At 38.8% G+C, this 23913-nt stretch overlaps 1 protein-coding gene across 2 annotated transcripts in view; it reads right to left on the bottom strand.

The window, feature by feature from the left end:
• Positions 1-23913, bottom strand: part of LOC131028447 (protease Do-like 8, chloroplastic) — a 186560-nt gene that overhangs the window by 66335 nt on the left and 96312 nt on the right. For both annotated transcript variants that reach the window (XM_057958701.2, XM_057958702.2), the window contains exon 10: positions 21451-21530. In XM_057958701.2, the coding sequence (XP_057814684.2) occupies positions 21451-21530 (80 nt within the window). The remainder of the gene's footprint in view (positions 1-21450; positions 21531-23913) is intronic.

Below are 23913 nucleotides of genomic sequence, written 5' to 3'. Positions count from 1 at the left end.
AACCCTAGGTCCCTGTTTAAAAATGGTACTGAAAACAGAAGATCTATTCGTCATTGCTTCCCAGTCAAGCGAGGTAGAAGCCGAACCCAATTCATTGTACCGGGTGATCCCTAACCCCATTGGGCCATCGGAGGTTGACGAAGATAGAGTAAAATGGTACCAGCAGTACGGGGATCGCTACATTGACGGCCGATACAAGGGTGTGGGACCCGCTCCATTGGTGGACAAGATATGGGATCTGGAGTACGTAGGGACATGTTGTGCACAAGAATGTTATAGGAGACTCCCACACGTCTGTATGTGGTTGCACGACTTAGAGATAAGAATGAAGACACAGAACGATCGCTCAGGAATGAAGAGGAACAACAGTGGGGATGAGGACACCGAACCGGAACCAAACAAGAAATGGAAGGAAGACAGGACATGGAACAAAGGAACGGTGAAGAAAGTGAAAAGGAAGCATAGTATTCGGCCAACAAAGAGAAAACAAAGGGGGCAGAAAGATCATTTAGCAGCAAGGGTAGACACAATAAACTGGCCAATGGACCCCAGAAGACCACTTAGAAGGCACAACCTGACCAAGGGATACCTTGGTAAACTAAAGGTACAGTGACTGATATTTAAAAAGCTCTACCAAATAAAGCAAGTGAAACGATTGTTAAAAAAGGGGGTACGAAAGGGTAAGGAAGAGAAATACATGGAGAAAGGAAAAAAAACAAAGCTGGCAAGTATTAGAAAATTGAAATGCCAGGCGAAAATAAGCAAAATAACTAAGGAAAAATTAAAGTTGCTAAAAAGGCATTTATTTTATATTCAGTTAATAAAGCATTTGCATCTAACCCTAACCTTGAAAAGGAAGACTGATTATAAGAACCTTCAAAAGGCCCAATTATACACAGAGCAAGGGGGGCAGCGAAGAAAACCCGGCAGCCAAGCGAGAGTGAGGAGACAAAGACAGGTAACCGTACGGCTGGGCCAAGGAGGAAGACTGAGTCCGTACACCGTACGGACCAATCATACGAACATACGAGCGCATGAAGGAGCATTGACAAATCCGTACGGCGTACGGATTGCACGAGCTCGAAAGAAAGAGTGTCAGACGTCTAACCCGTACGGTGTACGGCATACAGAAGACATCGCCCAAGAAGGTGGGTGGCATACGATGGGCAGATCTGACACTACGGTTGGCACCGAAGGCGACGTATGGACGGGACAAAAGAAATCGAAAGACCATTGGAGAACCCGTACTGTGTACAGCATACAAAAAACATCACCCAGGAAAGTGGGTGGCGTACGGTGAGCATATCTGAACCGTACGGTTGGCACCAAAGGCAACGAAGTATTCCGTACGGAGTTCAATTCAGACCGTACAGTCAGCTAAGAAGCTGGTACCGCAATGTTCGTCCGCTAACGCAAGAAAGGAAGAAGTTGAACGGACATAGTGACAAGTACTGTATGGTACCGTACAGAGATCAGCACACAATAGTCCGTACACACAGGCAGCAAGCAGGTATAAGAAGCAAGAGGGTTGTTTGGCAAAGCACATTAGGGAAGTTGTACGGTAAGAGAGTTGTGGTTAGTACAATGGGCCGTACAAATTGGCGAAGCACATTGACCGACGATTATAATAACGACCAAGGATGGGGCAAAGGAAGGAGAATAGAACAAGGCAGTTGCAGTGCAGCCATGACTGCCATAGAGCCAGCCAACAGCAAGAAAACCAGGAACAAGTCAAAGGTACAGAAGAATTCAGAGGGAATCACGGCGGAGAATGTAGCATTTGAGAGTGTGACCGACAGCGAATGTTGTACCTGGTGGGAAGAAACCCCTCCAGACCATGTGACAAAGGATTCTCTCAGGAGGGCCCAGGTCGACCACGCCATCCAAATGCCCACATTCAACATTAAGGAGTTCGAGCCAGTTCTGCAAACCATGGTGTTCGGATACAACCCACAAGAACGAGCTTCAATCATTCAGTTCCAAGGGTGCACAGTGCGATTTTCGTTTAAACCAGAGGATTTCAGAAGGGTATTTGGTATACTCGAGAAAGGGGCCTCCGCAGCCAAACCAACCAAAAAACTCACCAAAGAAAAAAAGAAATAGTTGATGGATTTGGTATGCAGAGACAATCTCACGGAGGAGCAATGGAAGAGTGCCTGGGCTGATGGCAAAGGAATGAAGCATGCATTTATCGCACCAGGAGAATGGAGGATGTTAATGGACCTGGTCAAAAGTCACCTTACCGGAGCCAGCCGTGCCTCTAACATAGCTATCTGGATGATAGGATTAATGAATGGGATTAAATGCGAGAAGGTGTACAATTGGGGGCAACTCCTGGCAGAACGAATCCATGATTTCCTGAGACTGGAACACAAGACGTTCTACATGTGCCATCATGCTATCAGCTTATTCCTGGACGTCGTATGCCTGCAGGTACCACCAGAAATATGGGGAACATTTGAACCACACGGACAGGTGGAACCGAACAAACCCACTATGTACTACTATATCCACCTGGACACACTAGGTGACACCGCGCAGTCGACCAAAAAGAGAAGGAAACTGGACGCATTAATCGAGGTCGAAGATGTCAGCAACGCAGAGGATTCAGAGGAGGTGGAAGAGACTGAGGAGCAAGAAAGTGGTGATGAGGGGTTCCATATGGCAGGGCACACAGCTGTAGAGGAAGAAGGGGAAACAAAGTCGCAGCAAGAAGAGGAGAAAGAGGAGGAAAAACATGGAGGGTTACAGGCCCAATGGAAAAGTACGAGGGTAAAGTTTACACCTTCGAAATTATCCTCGGCACACTTGGTACCACAGGAAGCGCTTTCAGTGGCCAGCCCCATGGGAGACTTACGACCAGTAGGGGTGCTGTTCCGAAAAATCAACGAAGGGGAATCACCAGCACAGTGGCAGGTATCACTACCACAGATCAGCTTGGCCGCACTTGCAGCAGAAACCACGGAGGGTACGACAGACATTGGTACGGCAGACACTGGTACGACAAACCTTGGTACGACAGACATTGGTACGGTACCAACAAGTACTGGTACAACATTAGCAAGTACTGGTATGGTACCAGCAAGTGCAGGTACCGATACGGTTCCAGCATGAACTGGTACGATACCAGCAAGTACATGCACTGGTACGGTACCATCAAAAACTGGTACGATCCTAGCAGATACTGGTATGACCCCAGCAGGTACTAGTACGGCTCCAGCAGGGAAGGAGATAGGGAACATACGGATGACGGAGGATGACCTGGAGGAAGTGGCAACACTGGACTCTCACGGACGAAGATATAGACGCCTCGCTGGACGGATGGCTAGGGCAGTTCGCACTCGCCCCACACCTTCCCCCCTCCCCTGCACCGCATAACATGGCCATTGGGACACGCATGACTCCGTACAGAGATATTACTATCTCAGACCTGGACGGAGGGAGACCAAAGCATCAAAACCCAAGGAGTGATAGGCAGGACCAACAGAGCAGTGGACCAAAGGAATCACTAGCAAGGCTCCACATCACCCCACCGGATCCAAGTGATCCAATAGGCTCACTTCGGCGATTCTTGGGAGAGCTACAGGGCTCTCCGATGTTGCACGCAGCATGGCACAGCTTACTGGATAGATGGAGGCCGGCAATTCAGCCGACGCTACACAGCTGTGTCACTTCATGACTATGAGGTGTACGGGCGAGTTCGCGCACCACTTCGAGCAGCAAGGGTGGCCAGACCATAGCACGCCGGAGATGATTCAAAATTGGACTCACAAGCACCTGGTGGGAGGCAGAGGCACCTTGGGCACCACTTTCCGCAGCATGGAGAGGGCCTTCGGGGATGTGTACTTGCAGATGCTGCAGCACCAGGTGGAGCAAGAAGCTCAGCAGCTATACATAACAAAACTGGAGGAGGAAGGCAAGAAGCATGCACCGTTAGCTATAGTGGAACGAAACCTGTGGAAGGAGTTGGAAATGAAGATGACCACCTATGAGGCCCATTGCAGCATGCAGGAGAAGGAGGCGCAAGTACTAGCAGCCCAAGTGGTCAAGCTCACCTCACATTTAGAACAAAAAGATAAGAAGCTATTGGAAGCTGCTCACATGGTAAAGAAAGCACAGGAACGGCAGCTGCTGGCAGAAAAGAACCTGAAACTTCACGCCAGACAACAACCTCCTACGGCCACTACAAGGACGCCTCCTCCCTCTTCTCGGTCCTAGTTATGTTGTATATTTCAGCTCTTATTGTCTTAGTCGTCTGGAAGACGACTACGTTTTTTGGGGGGGCTAATGTTAGGGGTAAATAACGTATGTTAGCAAGAATAATATTTATAAGTGTGTTTATGGTTATGGTTGTCGCCGAGAGGTTCCCGTCTGGTAGTTGGGAGTTGGTGACGGTTGGCAACTTGGCCAATCGTCGGGTCTATATATTGTCTAGATGGAACCTCGGCAGGGGAGATTATGTATGGACATTCTGGACACTTGAATAAAGATATAACTCTTCTCGTCTAACTGGTATCATTATTATTTATGTTGTGATGTATGATTGTTTTGTTACATGAGTATTTGGTACGTGCGGTAAACACTGTGTTATCTGTTCATTCACCAACCTTACATTAAGGACTAAACAACTACAAAACAAAAAATCTCGTTCCCTAGAAGCTTTGAAATGTCTTATTCTAAGTGAGGGAAGATAGCTCCATTTTAGATCTAGAAATGAAATATCTAGAAGGAAATGTCCGTAGATTGGCTACTATGGGTCTCATCTGCAGATTTATGGGTATGCAACTATTAGTTGAAAATTTGTACTAATGGACTAAGAAGTACTCCAAGAATTTACTTGCCACTCACCTCATACTTGTTGGGAAAAATATCATGCAAAAAATTGGGTGAAAACTCAAAGAACATGCAAGTGCAATTAGATCCTTGATATGTTTACACTCAATCATACTAGGAAAACTTGGACTCAACTCCAAATTTTTACTTGGACTCGAGATTTCGCAAAAACTTGACAAAACCTCAGCAAAAACAAAAATATTACACAAAGGAAAAAATTAATTAACTTTGGCAAAACTTTTGAGATTTCTAGTATTACTCAACTTAATAGCCCTCAACAAGTTACTCGCCAGAAGAAAATAGAGTCAACCATAACTCACTGAGCATTCCTACTATGCACTCAATTGTACCTTAAGGTTAAGAGGAAGATAGATGAAACTAGAGAACAACTTCCAACTTAATCTTGAGAAAACAAAATGCAAATAGGCTATAGATCTATCAATTTCAGGAAGATATAGCACATGTGATGTGATGAACCCTTGCTGGTTCAATTCTTCAACCTGTTGTAATTTATTTATTTTTTTGTGTGTTTTGATTATTAGAGATGGTCTTTCAGAAATAGACAGAAGTTGCAGAAAGGTTTCTTTAATTCTCAACACATGTTGAAAGAATACATGAAATTAATCAACTAAAACAATAAACTGGAGAATTTAGAAGCATACTTGTAGGTCCTTAGCCAATTTATTGAATTAAAAGGATTCAATTAGCAACTTACAAAGTTTTGATTTTTTATTCTGAAAACAATTCAGATCTGCTCTTATTTAATACTAAGACCCCCAAACAGTGGGAAGATGGCGCCAATAAATGAGCAAGTTGTGTGTTTGGGAAAAGAAGCCTCCAAACCACAAAAAAATTAACAACAAAACAGCAAATAGGAAACCTACAACAAATCTGCCCTGTGAGAAGCCAAATCTGCCCCAATTTGAATCAATTTGACTTCTGAATGAAGCCATCCACAGCTGCAACAATTCAACTAATCTTTCACAGTCTCACCATTACCATGCACTGAAGAATAAACGTTCTCCAATGAAGAATCCAGTTTGAAACCCTCAAGCTCCAAAACCCAGAGAGGAATGAGATATCAAGTAATCAACAATTAATGAATTTGATTTCTCAAGGGGGCGGCTTTATGCAAAAACCCACGATTTTTATTTAGGGTTGCTTTTAGGGTTATAGAAAATCTCATAAGTGTTAAAACACTTTTAATTTGGGCGCCTGTTGTGACCTTCTCACACATCGCCCCATTGCTAACGGGGACCCCCTCTTTTCCAGCTTTCTACATTGTTAGGTTAGGGTTTTGGCTCCTCAGTGGGCAATTTTGCGTTTCCCGTGCCCAAGTCTCGGAGTTTTGATCATGCCTAGTGTCGTCTAGGGTTTTTGAAGTTATAGGATCAAGTTGTAAAACGTTGATATTTTAATGATCCTAAGTTTTGTCTAAGTGTTGACCTCTTGAGCGTTAACGTGTTTTTAAACACGCACATCAGTCATTTTAAAGTGCCAAGGTATTCACAGACCTTTTGGAGTTGTTTTCTCACTCCTAAGGTATTATTTAAGTTGATTTTGCACTTTATTCCAATATTTTTCTAGCGTTTTGCTCATATTTTTGGAAAATTAGCCTAAGTCCAGTTTAAATTTCATGTTCCTAAATGATTTTGAGTGGTTTAAATGATAAAATCCTAAGGGAAATTCTTATTCCAAGGGTTAAAGGGTCGAATTCCATGCTAGAGGTGTTTTTCCCCTTACATTCCAGACTACCCAACCCATTCCCCCACTCAAAATCCACACTACACATGGGTTTCCCTTGAAATCCATACTGGCTGCTATTTTCCCCCACTGTTTATCCATACCTGGGTCGAATTTCCCCTAGAAGTGCTAAAATTTGGCTAAGTGTCAGGATTTATCCAGACTGCCATCAATTTTCCACCAAGAGTGTGGACTGGAGTGCAAACGAAGTTAAGGATGATTCCATGCCTGGGTCGATTTTCCACCAGGATTTTTGTGACAACTAAGTGAGGATTTTTGTCCGGATTTCCATCCAGACAGGGATCGATTTTCCCCTGAGAACATTTTGTAAGGATTTTTGTCCGGATTTCCAGAGATCGATTTTCCATTGGGAATATTTTGAAGAGTTTTGAGTCCGGATTTTCATCCAGACTGAGGTCGAAATTCCACCAGGGAGGTTTTTTCTAAGTTAAGTGAGTTTGGAGTGTGGATTTTTCAATCTAGACTGCCATCGAATTTCCCCTGGGGGTGATTTTTTGCAAGTAGAGTGGATTTTTGTCTGGATTTTTGTCCAAGCTCATCGATTTTCCCCTGGGAGGTTTTTGTGTGCATTTTGATGAATTTATGCATGGATTTTTATCCAAGCTAAGGTCGAATTTCCCTTATGGGGTAAATTTTGACATTTTAATTATTTTTGAAGGGATTTTTCAATCCCAACCCAAGTCGACTTTCCCCTGGAGGCTTAATTTTGATTTAAATTGCAATATTTTAATAAATAAGCCCCATTTAATTGCTTTTAAATAATGATTAACGATTATTTAATATTTAAAAGCAAAATTTAATAACTTGCAATAATCATTTAATATTTGAACCTTCTAGAAGCAAGTTAGGTTTTCACCAAGCAAGTATTTATACAAATGTTTTATCCCACATTGCTTGTGTAGTGAAAGTAAGAGGTGAAAGCAAGTATATGAGAGGAGACTTAGCATTATTTTATTATTAAATCTGCTAGGTGTCTCCAAGAAAGCGATTTTTCTCCAAGTTGGGTGAATTTTAGCAAGGCGTTTTTGGTGAAGTGTGGGATTGAGGATTTATTTTCTTCCATTTTTTCCAGCTTGCTGATCTATTCCCCTTGGCTGCCATTAAAGACCAGTTTCAAAATTTCGATTTTGCTAAGTTTGGCGATTTTTTCAAACTTTGGCATTTTTTGGTGAAAATTGGCAATTTCATGTTTGGAGACTTAGGCGATTTTTCCTCCACCATTTTGCTTGTTGTTCAGACCTTCATTGCTACAGATCCAAGTTGCCATTAACAACATTTTCAGATTTTCAATTTGGTGCCATAGTTAGAAAATTTCGATTTTGCTTGGGAGGTGATTTGGTGCCATATTTTGGTGATTTTTAGTCATGCTTGGTGGTTGCCATCATTTCCAGCCTTCTGATTCGCTTCAGATCTGAGGTTTGCTTCAGATTTTGACCTCTATTAATGGCTGCCATTAATTTTTAGACTTAAGTTTTTATTGCTCAGCCAATTCCAACTTAGGCATTTTGCATTTGGAGGCATTTTGTGGAGTTTTCTGTGCATTTTTTAGACCATTTTATCGTTGTTGCAGGTCTGGAAACTCCATTGTTAGGCGGTTGTCCTCAGAAATTTTCATTTCCAGCCACCTAACCATTTTGCCAATTTTGCTTGGAGATGATTCCTTAGCCATTTTTCATCATTTTCAGGGATTTTTGACTAGTTTGCAAGGTGCTGGTAAGTCTGAAATATTCAATTTTCAGACTTGTCCTCAGAAATTAATTTTTTACCAGCCATACTTACATTCCTGAATATGATTATTCTCATCAGTAAAACTGATTTTTATCAAGATTATGCACATTTTGAAGATTAGAACATGTTTTAAAAGTCTGATTTTCAGGTTGTCTTCAAAAATGTTGACCTCCATTGTTGACTACAGAAGGTATCTTCAGACTTTCATTGTGTGAAAACACAAACCTTTCACACCTTTCCTTAGTCATCATTTATCCGGTATACTCCTTTGCATTTTAGCTTGCATATTTTCTAAGCATAAGGAGGTATTCAATGAATTTTATGGAAGGCTTCCATGCCTTAGTGTTGTCACACTTTGAACTTAATTGCTAAAATTTACCAAGTATATGGATTATTTTCCTGACTCCATGCTCTAAATTAGCTAAATCTTTAGAAAGTCAGGAATTTTATTAAAAACATTATTTATTTTCCTAAGTCTAACTTCGAGCTTCGTACAGGTGCGATGTCAAAGTCGGGATATAAGGAAAGGAAAGAACTATTGAAGATGTTGGAGACTGGATTTTATCCAGAGCTTAAGATTTCATCCAGATGGAAGGAGGTCGCTGATACAAACATGCATTTCCTAGACTTCGACCAGATGCAGCGTCAGATGTTCGGAGTCAAAGATCAGGTTCCTTCCCCAGCATATGCGAATATTATGAAGAGTGGCATTTTGCATGCCGCTGGATTTCCACAGTCCATATGGTGCAGTGAGCTTATCCTGGAATGTGCACGAAGTTACGATCCGCTCACAAGAATGATCAAAAGTCCTAAGGGCGTTGTCATCGCCTACCTTGCTGAGGATGCTATTGCAGAGGTGTTCGGAATTCCACGCGGAACAGACATGAAGGATGTGACCAAGGAGGATTATGCAAAAAGATACACAAAGAAGATGGGTGTATGCAAAAATTTAATTAACAAAGAGTGGATGATTGAGCCTAGGTCTCGTCAATCCAAGGCTCCCAAGACACTCATGTGCATAGATTTTAAGGAAGAATATAGTGATTTGATATTCCTACTCAACAGAGTGATGGGGATGTCGCAGGGAGCAATATTTGATGGATGGATGTTCTACTTCATCCAGGATTGTCTTAGAGGAACGCTAGTGAATTGGTCCAAGATTATAAGTGACAACCTGGATTTTCAACTGAGGAATGTAGAGCGGTTCAAATCATTCACCATGACTTCTTACCTGGTGTACTTGCTTGCACGGTTTGTTTCATACAGAGATTAATATGCAAAGGTGAAGTCGGGAATGGGCAAGGACAGTTCAAGAGTCATGAATGGTACCCCTAGCTGAGCATGTATAGAATTGAAGATTATAAGAGAGTGAATAATGCATTCACTATGTACATCACACGGATGCTGCAAGGCGGAATCCACAAAAGATTGTCCAAGGAGGCAACAGAGTTAATAGAAAAATATGGATCGTGGTATATATAGTTTCCCAATTTCACATACCTCAGGATTCATGGGTTTCAATCTGAACCCTACAGACTTCCTAGGTATCCAACCGATAGAATGATATTGTTGCAAGTGGTGAGACAGCTTCTAGAATTCGATGTTATTCAGAGAGAGAAGCATAGGACAGGAATGACATTCCCTATTTCAGTTGGGAAGACGTCAGAGGTTTGCTAGTCCGCCATAGCCGCCAGCACTGCGAGTGAGGAACTTGCATTCTATCGATTTGCTACATACAAGAAGAGAGAAAGATTTGATCCAAACAAGAAGGTCGGAAGGATCAGAGGAGAGAAGTTCACTCACAAGGTTGACATAGAAGATTATTGGGCTAACCTGATGGACGAGCAAGCAGTGAAGAGAAGAATGTGGTCCAGAATGTCAATGGATTTCATGAGGAAGTGTGGACTTTTCCTCATTCCTGATCAGGTATTAGATGATAGAGATCATACACATCCACAGTATGAGAGTGAAATGAAGATGGCAAACCTATTGCCTAATTGGTCAGAGTCAGAGGAGATTGACCTGAATATATTGATGAGAGAGGTCTTCAATTTCTCCCGCCTATGGGTGGATATACAGATGAATAAGTTAGTTGACATGGGTGTTCCCTTCACTTACGAAAGGATGAAGCCGGAAGAGTCTACTTCCGAGGATGATCAGAGGATTGTCAGTGATGTCAGGATTCATGCAAACGAAGAGAGTCAAGCTCCCAAGAGAAGGAAGAACACGTCAGGAGAAGTCAAGGCCAGAGGGAAGAAGATTGAGGAAGTGAAGAAGAAACAGAAGACTATCATTCATCCACTTATCATTCCTTCACCCCCTCCCAGTGTCTCATCAATCGAAGTGATTGAAGTAACAGAACAGACTAAGGAGACTCCGCAGTGTTCCAACACAATGATACTCCCAGAGAATATTCAAGAGTTCCATGCCACAGCGACATCTGCACCTCCTGATGAGAATAACGATCAACTGGAATCCCCTACTGTCCTTTTGGAAGTTAGCTTGGGAAATGAGGTATATGATTGGACCAGGAATAATCCTGATGACAATGAGGATGTTATCTCGGCATTGAAAGGACTTGATCGAGAAGTATGTCTCGATGATGGTATGGAGATGGCCGCTATTCCTGAATGGCTAATGAGAAGTATGGAAAAAAGTAAACAAATGATAGAGGTGAAGCCTATTGATGATATTGATGACTACCTAGCTAGGAGTGCTAAGGAGAAAGAGCCCAAGAGAGCGGAGATTTTGTCGCATATAGCTAGAGATGAGACAGGAATGCGGATTGCGCAGATTGTTGTTCCTATTGCAGGCGTGATAGCGGACATTGCTACTCCTATGGATTTCCAGATCACTTCAATCGCCCTTGGTCATACATCCAGAAAGAAGGAATTCCAGGAGATTCGTGAAAACCTCCAGGCAATCGATGCAAGGTTAGGCAGAGCGATTGCGGAAAATGAAAGGTACAGAGAAGAAAATATTAGACTCAAAGAGTATATTGCAGGGACAAGGCGTGAAAATCCCACCCTTATTTCCCCTATTGTAGTTGACCATGGAATACATTCACACAACGAGGTAGCGAGAGGTACACACTCGAAGGTGGAAAAGTGGATTGAAAGCACAAGAAAGCGGGCAGATGATTTCCTTACTCAGTTTGTTCATGCATATGATAGGACAACAGGGCTTGTATTCAAAATCCAGTTTTGGAGGGAGTTTGGGAAGAATTCCGGCCTATTCAAGACAAGACTATTCCACGCCTCCAGGCATTGAAGAAGATTCCTAATTCCACCTTGGTCAACGAGAACATTGTGCACAGTGGAGACAGATATGATTTCCATGGCTGGTATTGTTCATTAGCCGTGAAGAAATCAACTTATGAGAACGCCCAGTCGAGTTGTATGGAGATGGAAGGATTAATTCAAGACATTCAGATGAAGATCCTTGCCTCGATTGAGGAATTATTGGGCGTTGATGTTAGTGATGCTAGTGGTTTACACTTAGCCGAATTAAGAGACAAGATGAAATTTATGTATTTTTGCCAGTTGGACTCTTTGAAGAAGAGTCGGATAGATGACTTGGTCTCTTTGTTGATTCATGTTCATAGTTCGCAGAAGCTCATGCCAGAATGGGAGACACTTTGAATGCTTGCTCGGATTCATTGGACGTGATTGATTTACAGCAGGATACCTTGCCTAGCATTTTCATGGAGGAGTTAGATTCAGTATTGGCTAGATTCTTGGAGTATGCTAGAAGAGAGAGAGATGCAGGGAGGAATCTTCTAGAAGATTCCCTATTTGATGACTAGGTATCTTTTCATTGGGCCATATGTTAGTGGCATCATTTTTTATGTAACCCTAATTAGGGCAATTCTAGGGTTTTGTTGGCATGATCTCGGCCGTTGATCTTAGAGCAATCTGGGCCATCCATTTTGTAAGAGACTATATATGCCTCCTTGTCTCTCATTTGTAAGAGAGAGTTTTTGTAGAATTGTTGGTATATGCTACAGCTATTTGAATCCTAATCATTGTTCAATTGTTGGTGATTTTGCTCTTCAAATGTTGTCTTTGCATTCATGGTTCTCAATTCCTCCAAGTTAGATTAGATTTTAGATTAGAATTTATTTTCATGTATGTTAGATTGAGTGGAAGATTTGTTGAATTCATTTGTGTGGAATCCTTAATCCATACCACTAGCCTCTTGCCGATGGTAAGTGCGCCTTGTGTGGTCAACTGGAATTTGAGTAAGCATAACTTCAACTATTACGCGTCCGTTAACAAGCATCAACATGGATGGTGTCAACGTTTGATGGTGATAGCTTGAAAATATTTAAGTATACCTTAGACGATTGCACTAAGCTTGTGTCAATACCTGATTGTGAGACCTTGCCTAGTTTGATTCCACTAGATCCATTCATCATTTCCTACATTCCTAGGCTTAGAATAGATTTCTTGAACCCTATTCTTTTTCCCACTTTTTTAGTAAGAAGTAAATCCAAAGCCATATTGATAAATCTTAAGTTGTCAGCACACCTATTCCGCATCATTCATGATAATCCAAACATTTGCGTAAGCCCCCAAGTGAAACACAGCAATTCACATCAACCACTGAACTTACCCACTCGTCAAGACCTGACATGTAGAAACCTTGGAATCATTTTAGTTGATCTCATTCTTAGCATCTGAGGTGATTTTGTTCAAGAAAAGGTAAATTATCTTGGTAATTTATTCTGTATTGTTATGTGCATAAAAAACACATCAACAACGCCCAACTATAGAGAAAAATAAAAAAGTCACTTAAATAAATTTTAGTGAAATAGTTTATTAAAAAGTCAATGTGACTTTATAATAAACATCATTAATTAAATATAGCCTGTAATTCACTAAAAAATTAATATCTCTCTCAATATGACTCCAAACGATGAATCGTCAAAAGCTGGAGATAAAGCTCCCAAAACCCATGTGACCAAGGGCCTATCTAAAAATAGCCAACTTCCCATCTATAAATAGCAAATCCCTCAAATGGAGTCAGAAACTGCTCAAACGAAGCCTGAACTGAACCCAGCAGTGAACTGAAGAACACCATCCTCCATCCACTGTCTCCATGACCCTTTGTCCATACCCTGTTAGCCTACGAGGGTCCAGGAAATAAGCTAACTCATCAACTCTCAAGCCCTAACTAGGATAGGTACACCACATGTGATAACATGCAAGTAAGAAACAATAAATGGAAAAACACAATTAACACAATATCTGCCATTGGAAAAGCAATCTGAAAAAAACCGAGCAACAAAGGAGCCTTAATGTTGTGTTCAATAGTCACCAATACTATAGTTACAATACAATATCAGAGCATGTCTTCATCTCTTCACTCTACAAGCATCAACTATCTCTAGAGAAATTCTAGCAGCATAACACTACAAAATATCAATTGCATTTCAATCTTTATCTTGACCTAACAATATATATAACAAAGCTCAAAATAGGAAACCTATTGTGCAGTGTCTACTCAAAATAGAGCCGCACAAAACTCATTTGATACATTTTGCAGCTGTATTTTGCATTAAAGTTTTGCATTTTTTCAGTTGTTGTGTTTGTCAAGGTTTTGCCAAGTCGGAAATTTTTGGCTTGCTAAGTACTTTATAAGTCCAAGTCTATGAACTATGGTTAAACAATACCACCCACAAGGGCACCATAAACAACTAGAAGAAGAAGCAAGGTGAACCTACACCTTTTCTTAAAGAAGCAAAAGGAAAGCAGTAGGTATCTCCTCAAGAGAACATAACTGATGTAACCTTGCACCAAATGAGAATTCAGCTAGGAAAAATAGGCTAGAGTGGGGGAAGAAAAGTCTTGATGCACGTAATTCGCGTATGCACCACAAACATGTATCTATATAATAGACATTGTACACTATTTTAGGAAAAATGTATATCAGCTTATAAATTTTGGTGCATGATGAAAAAAAGATAGGGTCTGAAATGAAAAAATGAGATTAAAATGTGCAGCAATCACAACATACACACTACAGCCCGATGCATCATGAGCTCTAAATTGCATGGCAATGAGCTCACATGAGGCACAAACAACATATTTATGGAAGCACAATATCAATAACCATGAGTGACAAGTGGGAAGATATGACGTGTAAAGAACAAAGGGAAACCCACAAAAACATTCCTTTAAAAAAGAGAAGACATGGACTAGAAGAGAAAAGATGCCAAATTGATGATGCCCAAGGATATCAGCCAAGGACCAATGATGGAGCAACAATGGTAAACCAATGCCTAAAGAAAGGTACACCACTACTTTTTTTTTCCAATGCTTCCCTTGGGCAAGGAGAAAATCCCATGAGGCACAATGTAAGAGACGTGATGTATAGAAGCAAAAATGAGATTCCTTATATGATGGCTGTAGTCTAGAGGCACAAGAATGATGTGGTAGAATTAAAAGCCCCCAAGCAGCTAGATCAAGATGCCTATGACAAGCAAAAGCATTTGAAAGATAAGGATGCAAGCTCATTGATGATCTCATGACACAATATGAGACTATCAAAGGGCACAATCCAATATCACATAAGTGTCCTAGAAAGAACTAGTGTTTTCCCAAGTTTGGGCATAGGTTGCAGGGACTGATATTGTTTTTCTAGCGAGCAAGAGGCAACTGTCAAAATAATATTAAAATCAATATTTAAATGTTCAAAATACAAATAAATTAAAAATAACTATAAATAACTTGGGCAAACTAAAAGAGGATGAAATTCTAAAATCAAGAATATTTAAATATATCTGATAAAAATATAAACATGAGCGCACACCATGTCTATTTGAAAAGGATTCAATTATGATGTTTATCATCATAGGCACATTGAAGACCTTGTTTAACAAAAAAATAAGTATAGACTTCAATGTGTTTCCTCTAGAAGACATAAAATAAGGATCTCTTCTTGTGGATAGCCTCCCACAATTTAATAGTTTAAAGTTGACTTAACCTCCATCTAGAACAAGGCTCTTAGCTAGCATTCAAGTAAACCTTTCACCATCATCCATAAGATTAGATCATAGGTTCCCTTTCCATGCAATAGGACCCAAAATTTCATAATGGTTTTGTTTTATAATTTATTTGTTGCTTCTGATTAGCAGTGTCTTCTTATGTATTGCCCCTCCCTCGATCAGACTCTGTTTAACCTAGTTTGACTCTGGTTGACTTGTTCTGTTGTTTATGTGATTGAATGATACTCTCTAATGTAATGACTCTTATCATGACTCTACCATATTATGTTTTGGATTTAATAAATGTTGGTTATGCATTAGATTTATATGGATGCTAGATGTTAGATTATATGCTTATGCACTGATCCTGGACTGACATATTTACTTTATGTATGAGATATATATCATGTGTTTGTTTTCTTGTATGTGTATGAGTCTGTATGGGATGCGAGGGGATGATCTTTTGTCACCCAATTCAGAGGGACATGGAATGTCACGACTCTTCTCCACCGATGCGCCTGTAATTGTTGGAGAAATGTATGTGTGTTTTCTCGGTGATGCAGTTGCAGGTACCAAGCATCAACTCCACCTAAACCTTCAAGTCTGAACGTGCTCTATGACCCAATGGTAAAGTGGAAAACTGGAGTTATCAATCAGACCCTTGACGTGACCATCGTTCCTATGGGAACAAGTTCCCAGTCAGGTATCCTTGTTCTTTGGTTGTCCAGTCATGACAGTGATTAGCCCTGTTGGTCCTTGTGTTTTGGCTAGTTGTAGTTCATTTCTCGTGTATGGTTTAATATTTATCTATATTTTCCAATGAGGGAGTATTAATATTAATACAATAAAGGAGTTAACGAATTTAATTTATTAAAGTTATTAATGAATAGAAAATTGTTACTACGTTATACTAAATTAAATTGTTGAGTTAAATAATTTAGATTATATATCTTTTCTAAAATGATTATTTAAGAGGGAATTAAATATTTAATTTGGCATCTTAATTGTGCTCATGGAAAATCTATTAAAAGATAATAACAATAATAATCAATATTTATTTATTTAAAATTCGAATGTGTAGGGGAGTTACGAAATATAAATTAATTACTGGAATTATGAAGGGAACCTTGCATGCTTTTTGTATGAGAAATTACTTTGTATGGGTAGTTACGTTTTGGATAAAACGTATCTTTTGTTTTTTGAAAATGGAGTGGGGAGTTCTAGTTTTCTCGTGAAGAATTTTTGGGGTGAATTTTTGGGTTTGGGTTGTTTCTTTCCTGGATTTTGGAGGAAGTTTTGGAGAAAGAAGATTTTTGCAGAGGTCGAAGTTTGGAGGTTTTGGCTTATTGGGTTGCCTGTGTGTTGCCGGATGTTAGATCTTGAGGCTTCGCCTACGAATTATTTGCCAGGATAGCGTCCTAAAGTAGGGATTTAAATCCCTTGGTGCCCATGTCTTTCTTTGAATATTTTGTATGTCAAATTAATTGTTGTTTATGAAAGGTTGTTTGAATCCACTGTATTTGATTTTTGGAATATTCTTTTTTATTAAAATATTCGGGTTAGCAATTGATATATTTCTCTGTGCATTAATCGGGGGTTTTCAGTTTTAGTTCTTTGCTTATAATTTGCTGTCAGGGTTTCAAGTTATTAATTTGTGGTTTTTGGAGTTGTCCAGATTTTGTCTTTTGGGGTTATCAGTTTTACCAATCCTCATGTTACTAGAATTGTTTTGGGTTTTCTGTTCTAAATTTTAATAAAGGAGAAATCCGAGAAACATGTTTTTCGCGGTGATTAGATTATGAAATTCTGGAGAAAACTATGTCTTATTTTTCTGTTCATATTTTAATCATGAGGTATTTTTGTTTCCTTTTTTAAAACAAATAATTAATGCAATGTGTTATTAAATTTATTTTGGTTTGTTAATGTTAAATCTATTATTTTCTTTATGATTTTATTGGTAGGAAGAAATTAATTTTTCTGCATATTAGATTTTATTTCTATGCTTTGTTTTCTAGGTGTCGTGGGCACCCACGGTGGTGAGGAGTTTCTCCACCCACGCTGGTGGGAAACCCCACCCACCATGGGCTTACCCACGGTGGTGGGGAGCCCACCCACCGTGGGCTTAACCACAGTGGTGGGATCTCCACCACCACCATGGGGAGGGTCCACGGTGGAAACTTATTTTCCCACACGGCATTTTTATTTTCAGTCTGCAAATTAAAAAAATTAAAAAAACAGATTGTTAAATTATTTAAAGGTTTTGTCAATATAAATATTTCATGTTTTATTTTTATGTGGGTTTGATTATATATATATTCAAATCAATTCATTATTATATAAATGTATATTGATGTTGGTCAAATAATTAGATAAATATATATATTTTCATAATTTGGAAAATGTGGTTTATTTTAATAAGATAGTATAATGGATAAAAATCTAGGTTGCCGGTTCAGATTTGGGCACTAGTCTGGGTTCAAAGAACCGGTACGCCGGTACGGCAAAATTTTGAAAAGGGGTTTGGGTTCGTTTGGGTTCATTAGTACAAAAACATGTAAATTATATATATATATATGTGCAGCCTATAAGAATGAATTAAGATTAGCATGTCACATAGCATCATATAAATGACAAAACCAACATAAACTTGTAATCATAGCATCATGATCATACCATAACAGCATCATATACATCAAGTTTAATATCAAAATGATAAACTATTCAAGTATCATTGTTTCAACTTTCAACAATTTAAAGTTTGATCATCAAATGGATTCTCTAATTCGTCATCCTCATTCTCCTCCTCCTCATCATTGACATTGACATTAGATGAATCAATGCCAATGCCAATGACACTTGCACTTGCACTTGCACTTTAAGTTTACTCGCTATCTGAGTCATCAAATGCAACAAGCTGAGAAGTGAAATCATCCAAATCAGTATGTTTTGGCTCCATATCCCACATCTTCGTTTCCCCTTGCTTGTAGTCATGTTGCTTGTGTGAAATGAGCCAAGTTAATGTTTTAAAACTCACTTTTACGGTCACATTTTAATTTTTTATGTGGTGGCATTCAAAAATAAATAAATTTTGCAAAACAAAAATCCATTTTTGGGCTATCAGACCCCTGGGTTTGACCTGGGTCCTCTTGGGTTCGACCTAGGTCCTCTTGGGTTCCCCCTGGTTCGAACCAGGCCTGTGAATCACGAACCCTGTCCGAACCACAGGCGAACCAGACCCGAACCAGGACCAGACCGGACCAGTACAAGGGGTTTAGGGGGCCGAACCCGGTAACTCAAATAAAAATAGTTATATTTTGGATAAATATAGCTAGTTATTGATAAAGATAGTTAAAAGGATTAAATTAGATATATTTAGATTAACGTTATTAGATTGAGTATAGAGTTATATTTTGCAAAATATATTTATGTATTTTGTTAAATATAGATATATTTGGAAATTAGATATATTTTTGAGAAAAGTAAATGTATTTAGATTTTTACATATGTTATTTCATATAATTAATTAATCATGTGGTTAAGTGTTGTTTAGGTTTTTTATTGTATGTATAAGTTTTCTTATGAACTTGGGTTATCTTCATTTAATTTGATGTTGATTAATTATAATGATAGCAAAATTGTAGGAATGAATTACGATTTCTTAAATGTTTTGAATAATAAAATGTTAGATTCATTGTGCAAATTATGAGGAATAAAATGAGTTATAATGATTTAAATTTTGGGTTATTAAAATTAATGTTAACTTGAATTAATTGTTGTATAAATGAGATTATGGTCTCTTTGGTATTTTATTATGGTTGGATTCTCTTATGTTTGGCATTATGAGACCTTGTATTGCTTTTGGTTCTTGTCTATCATAGTTGGATACTCGGATATGTTGTTTGAATGTATTTTGGTTCTAGAGGCTAAGGACAATGTTTGAATTCCTATTTGTTTATGGTTACTCTTCGTCTTTTAATGTAATGTGATTGGTGTCATGCATGTCTTCTATGCTAGTCAATCATTCCTCGTTGCATTGAAACTCCTTGTTGTATTTTTGTTCTAGCAAGTCAGTTAACCTTGCTATGGTATAGGGGTCTTGACTCTTGGTGTTTTTGGGTGTCATAGACCTTGTGTTGAATTTTGGAATTCTAGGTGCAAGTCAAGGGGGAGTGGCTTTCATTGGGGGTCGGGACCCAAAGTGGTCACTAGGGTAACTCAATGAGAGTTTTGTAATCAAGTGAAAATTTAAATTAATGAACTAGGGTGGGTAGCTAGTTCACATTAATAAAGATTTAATTATTGCCTCTCTTACGCTCGGGTGCTTGTTTAGGACTGAGGTAAGTAGAGAAGGCTTGGAATGGCGTCCACCGATCTTGTCCCTTCGAAAGATTGGTGTGGTCCACTAGTGTTTGTATGGGGGCCGAGGGTCGGGAGAGGTCACCAAGGTAACCCAGGAAGGGGGTCGAGACCTAGTGAATACTCACCAGGGTAGCTCATGAGAACCTAGTGATGATACTCTTCCCTATTGTATACCTAGTGGTCTCTCTTGGATTTGTCCTTCTGTGGTTGCTTGGGCCTCTGGAAGTTGGTTGGTTTACTTTTGAGCTCCTGTGATTATAGCCTTGTGAACCTCTTGTGACAATAGTCTTGTGAGCCTCGTGTGAGTTATTTGTATCCTCTTATACTTCCTTCCATCTCTTGGGTCTGGCTGATACCTCCTAGCACGGGGGGTGGACCTAATGGTACCACATGGTTGGGTGGAGTGCTATATACACCCATTGGGTTTTGGTTCGTCCTACATCCAAATCGTGATGGCTCGTGAGGAGATTGAAGACCTTCATTGTCTACCAGATTTATGTATTCACTCCATTGTTTGTACTCATGGAGATTATATCCTTATGGATACCCTGCAATGTATTCAATGATCACATGTATATTCTCATGGCACTATATTATGTATCATGATCCTTTGTAAAGGACAGTGTTATCATATTTATAGAAGTATCATTTGTTCTTGTATGATTGGTTATTGTTATTCTTGAGTAACATCGTTGTGGGGCCTTGAAGACCATTGTTAGATATTATTTGTACATCTTTTCTTCATCTTGTGGTATCATGTTACTCCATGCATATGTGTGGTAAAATTTATTTATAGAAGAAAAAATTATTCACATTTTCATCGTTTTATTAGTTTAAGTCCTTTGGGCCTCATAGCGGGGCATTACATATTATATATGGTATTTCTTTTGTATAACAAAATGGATACCAAAAACTTGATGTATATCATTTTGTTTGTGAATGCATTTTGGTTTGGTTGGAGTTTGTCAAAGGAACAACTCTTCTAGTTGTTATGGAAATGGATTAGAACCACTTGTGATAAATTCCATTGAGTTCTATCAATTTACCTTCGCCAAATCTAGAAGGCTACCTAGATTCCTTGCTCCCCTCTCTAGCCCATCTAAGAAGATTTGATCTTGACCACACAAACTCACAAGAAACCTTTGACATTTCCTTTGGCTATTTAAAAGGTGCAGACATGGGGATGGGTTGACAAGGCATTCCAAAATTTAAGAGAAATTGGAGACAAACCCCCTTTCAGGTAATACCCCCAATTTCATCAAAAATGGGGAGATGGGATAAGTTTCTAGGTCTTGGGAACACATCCCTAAGGAACACTGAAATGAATGCATCATTAATCACTTAAACCTGCAAATTACAATATTGGTATTGTTATTTATATAATATTGTTGAAGGGACACCAACCACTTATGTGGCAATGTTAGTTGTAATTATTCCATAATTATGTTGCATTTAACCTTTTTTTTAAGGAAACCAGCTCTTATATGAGCATGGTTTGGTCATTTCATGGGAATGCTTTTTCTTTAGTTTTCACTAAAAGCCACATGTATTGTCACCATCATCTATAATACATCATGAATGCCTTGTCTAGGTTTACCTCCTTATTTATGACTAAACATTATTTTTATTTAAAGGGGCAAGTAAATCTTTCAAACATGCAATAATATTGATCTCGATATCACTCTTCAAATCTAGCGTAATTAGTAAAAACCCTATCTTAGTAATCTATTTCAATTAAAATCATGGCTCATGGAAATGTATAAAGTATGAAACCTTACCTTTCCAGATTGGATCAACTGAGGTATAATTTTAAGGACTATGTCAGATGGAATAGCAAAACCTACTCCTGCCGATGTCCCTGTAGGACATACAAAAAGAGAAAATTTGATTAAACATTTAATTTGATAGGACAAAATATGTAGAATTCACATAATCTGCAAGAAGAAGAAACACACTAGAAATCAACAAATATGAAATGAGAAATAGTATCAAATTGTGAAATTTTCTATTAAGAAATATAGTATATTGAAACCCAATAAACAAACAATAAATTGTGCAAGCATATCTAATTTACTAAAGGCCCCCTAGAAAGCATGTAATCATACACAACAATTTGAGAAATTATGTACTCATCTATACTATGACTCAACAAATGCTTGACAAAATCTAAATTTTCTAGAAGTTTTAAAATGGCACATCAAGATTTTAAAACATTTTCTATTCAGTCTTGAAATTCAAAACTATTTGAAACTATTTAAGCTTTAGATCACTAGAACCAAAATGTGAAAAAGATAGCAATTGATTTTTTGAACATATAAGATGTCTTTACCCCAACACTAGAATTTTAGATGGTTTCCATGCAAGTGTATGGTTGTGGCTTGTACAATGTAATGAAGGTCACAAGAATTTGTATCGCTGTATAGGCTCTTAGTGATTGCCCAAGTTGATGATGACTAATAAAGACAATCCAAAATTTTATACGGTTAAAAGAATTGAATACTATTTATGATTTCAATCATAACATGATTTGATGATGGAAAGACCACCATTGACGGCATGAACAAATTGTTGAGAACACAATTATATTGAGGGGGCGGGGGGGTTGAATCAATATAAACAAACTTTTCTCTTTCAACTTAATATTATTAGCAAAGAACTTTATCTCAAAACATATTCATTGCATACTAACATTCACATGAGATCTAACCATTATGAACACACATAGAACATAAGATATATGCGTGGAAACCCTTACGGCAGAAAACCATGGTAAAATAGCTTCCTTACACAAAACTTCTTTTACAAATTTGTAGGTATCAACCCACTAGAGGCACCAACCCCTCATTCAAATTTCCACCTTTTAACGGATTATGGATGATCATGTTCTATAAGAAATATGCGCAGAGAAAGGCAGAAGCTGCAAAAATTAAATACAAACAATACCGTGTTGCTTCATCTTATTCCACTCAAATACATTACATATATATAGGAGTTTAATCTCCAAAATTATAGGAAACTCCCAAAACAAATATGTGTACCACTAATACAATAACCTATTCAACAAACAATAACAAAACTACCAAACTACTATTTTATGCATCCTATGATGCAATATTTCCAACACCACCCCCCCCCCCCCCCCAATATTGCATCATTCTCCAAATGGGGATAACTAGACCAACAATACTTGATGACCATTTTCAGTAGATCATCATAAAGTATGAGTAGGGGCGTACACATCTACTCATGACAAGCAGTGGTAGAACTAGCCTCACCATGCTTACTGCTTTCATCCAAGGATAGGGACAAACACATCTACCCACAGAACCAAGGATAGGGACTAACACATCTATCCAAGGTCTTACATTAAGTTTGGATAGGGACAAATGTATCTATCCAAAAACAAGGTCATGAATAGGGACATACACTTTTGCTCACAACAATTATGATTGGGGACACACACATCCAATCATTACACCAACTCTTGTGATTGGGGACAAAGACATCCACTCACAAACATCAAAAGCTTGAATACCAAGCCCTTGTTGTGTATGGAGCCACCATTATAGATCATTGCCACTCTGATCATAAATGATATGAGACAACTGTCATTGCCACTTGGAAACTGATCTTGGCTTTAGTCATTTTGGCACAAATAGTTTTGTCACTAATGCAATTTCACAACCCCGTCGCTAGTGACTGACAAGAGGTCGTTGAATGTCCTTCAGCCTCCTATACCTCCATCCTCCAGTAGATTTGATTTAGAAAACATATTCCTCTTACCTATCTTTGTGTGGAGGGTCTTCAGTAGCCACCTCATGCTAGGCATTCTTCATCATCATCTACAACCAATGCCTTATATGCATTTAACTTGCCATCAAGGAGATCCTTGGCACGTTGAATGCAATTAATAACAATTTGTCCCTCCTTCTAGCAATAGTAGCACAAAATTCTATTCTTGAAGAAACGATTTCCCTTTGATGTAGAAGAACTATATTTGGAGGAATGGTTAGGCCTATTTTTTCCATACATTGTGGTTTCCTCTATAGTTGAATCAATTTTCTTAGCTCCATCAATCAAAGTAGATATTATTTCATCTAGGGTAGCATCTACTTTGTTTAATGTGAAAACAATGTTTCCATGACTAGAAGGCATGCTATTTAACAAATACCTTTTGAATCATCATCATCTACTTTAGCATCTATCCCAGCTAGTTGTTTCAATAGAGAGCAAAACTTACT

The sequence above is a fragment of the Cryptomeria japonica genome, chromosome 10 (genome assembly GCF_030272615.1).
Source record: "Cryptomeria japonica chromosome 10, Sugi_1.0, whole genome shotgun sequence".
Classification (NCBI taxonomy): Eukaryota; Viridiplantae; Streptophyta; class Pinopsida; order Cupressales; family Cupressaceae; genus Cryptomeria; species Cryptomeria japonica.
This window is presented reverse-complemented; position numbering and strand designations above follow the sequence as displayed.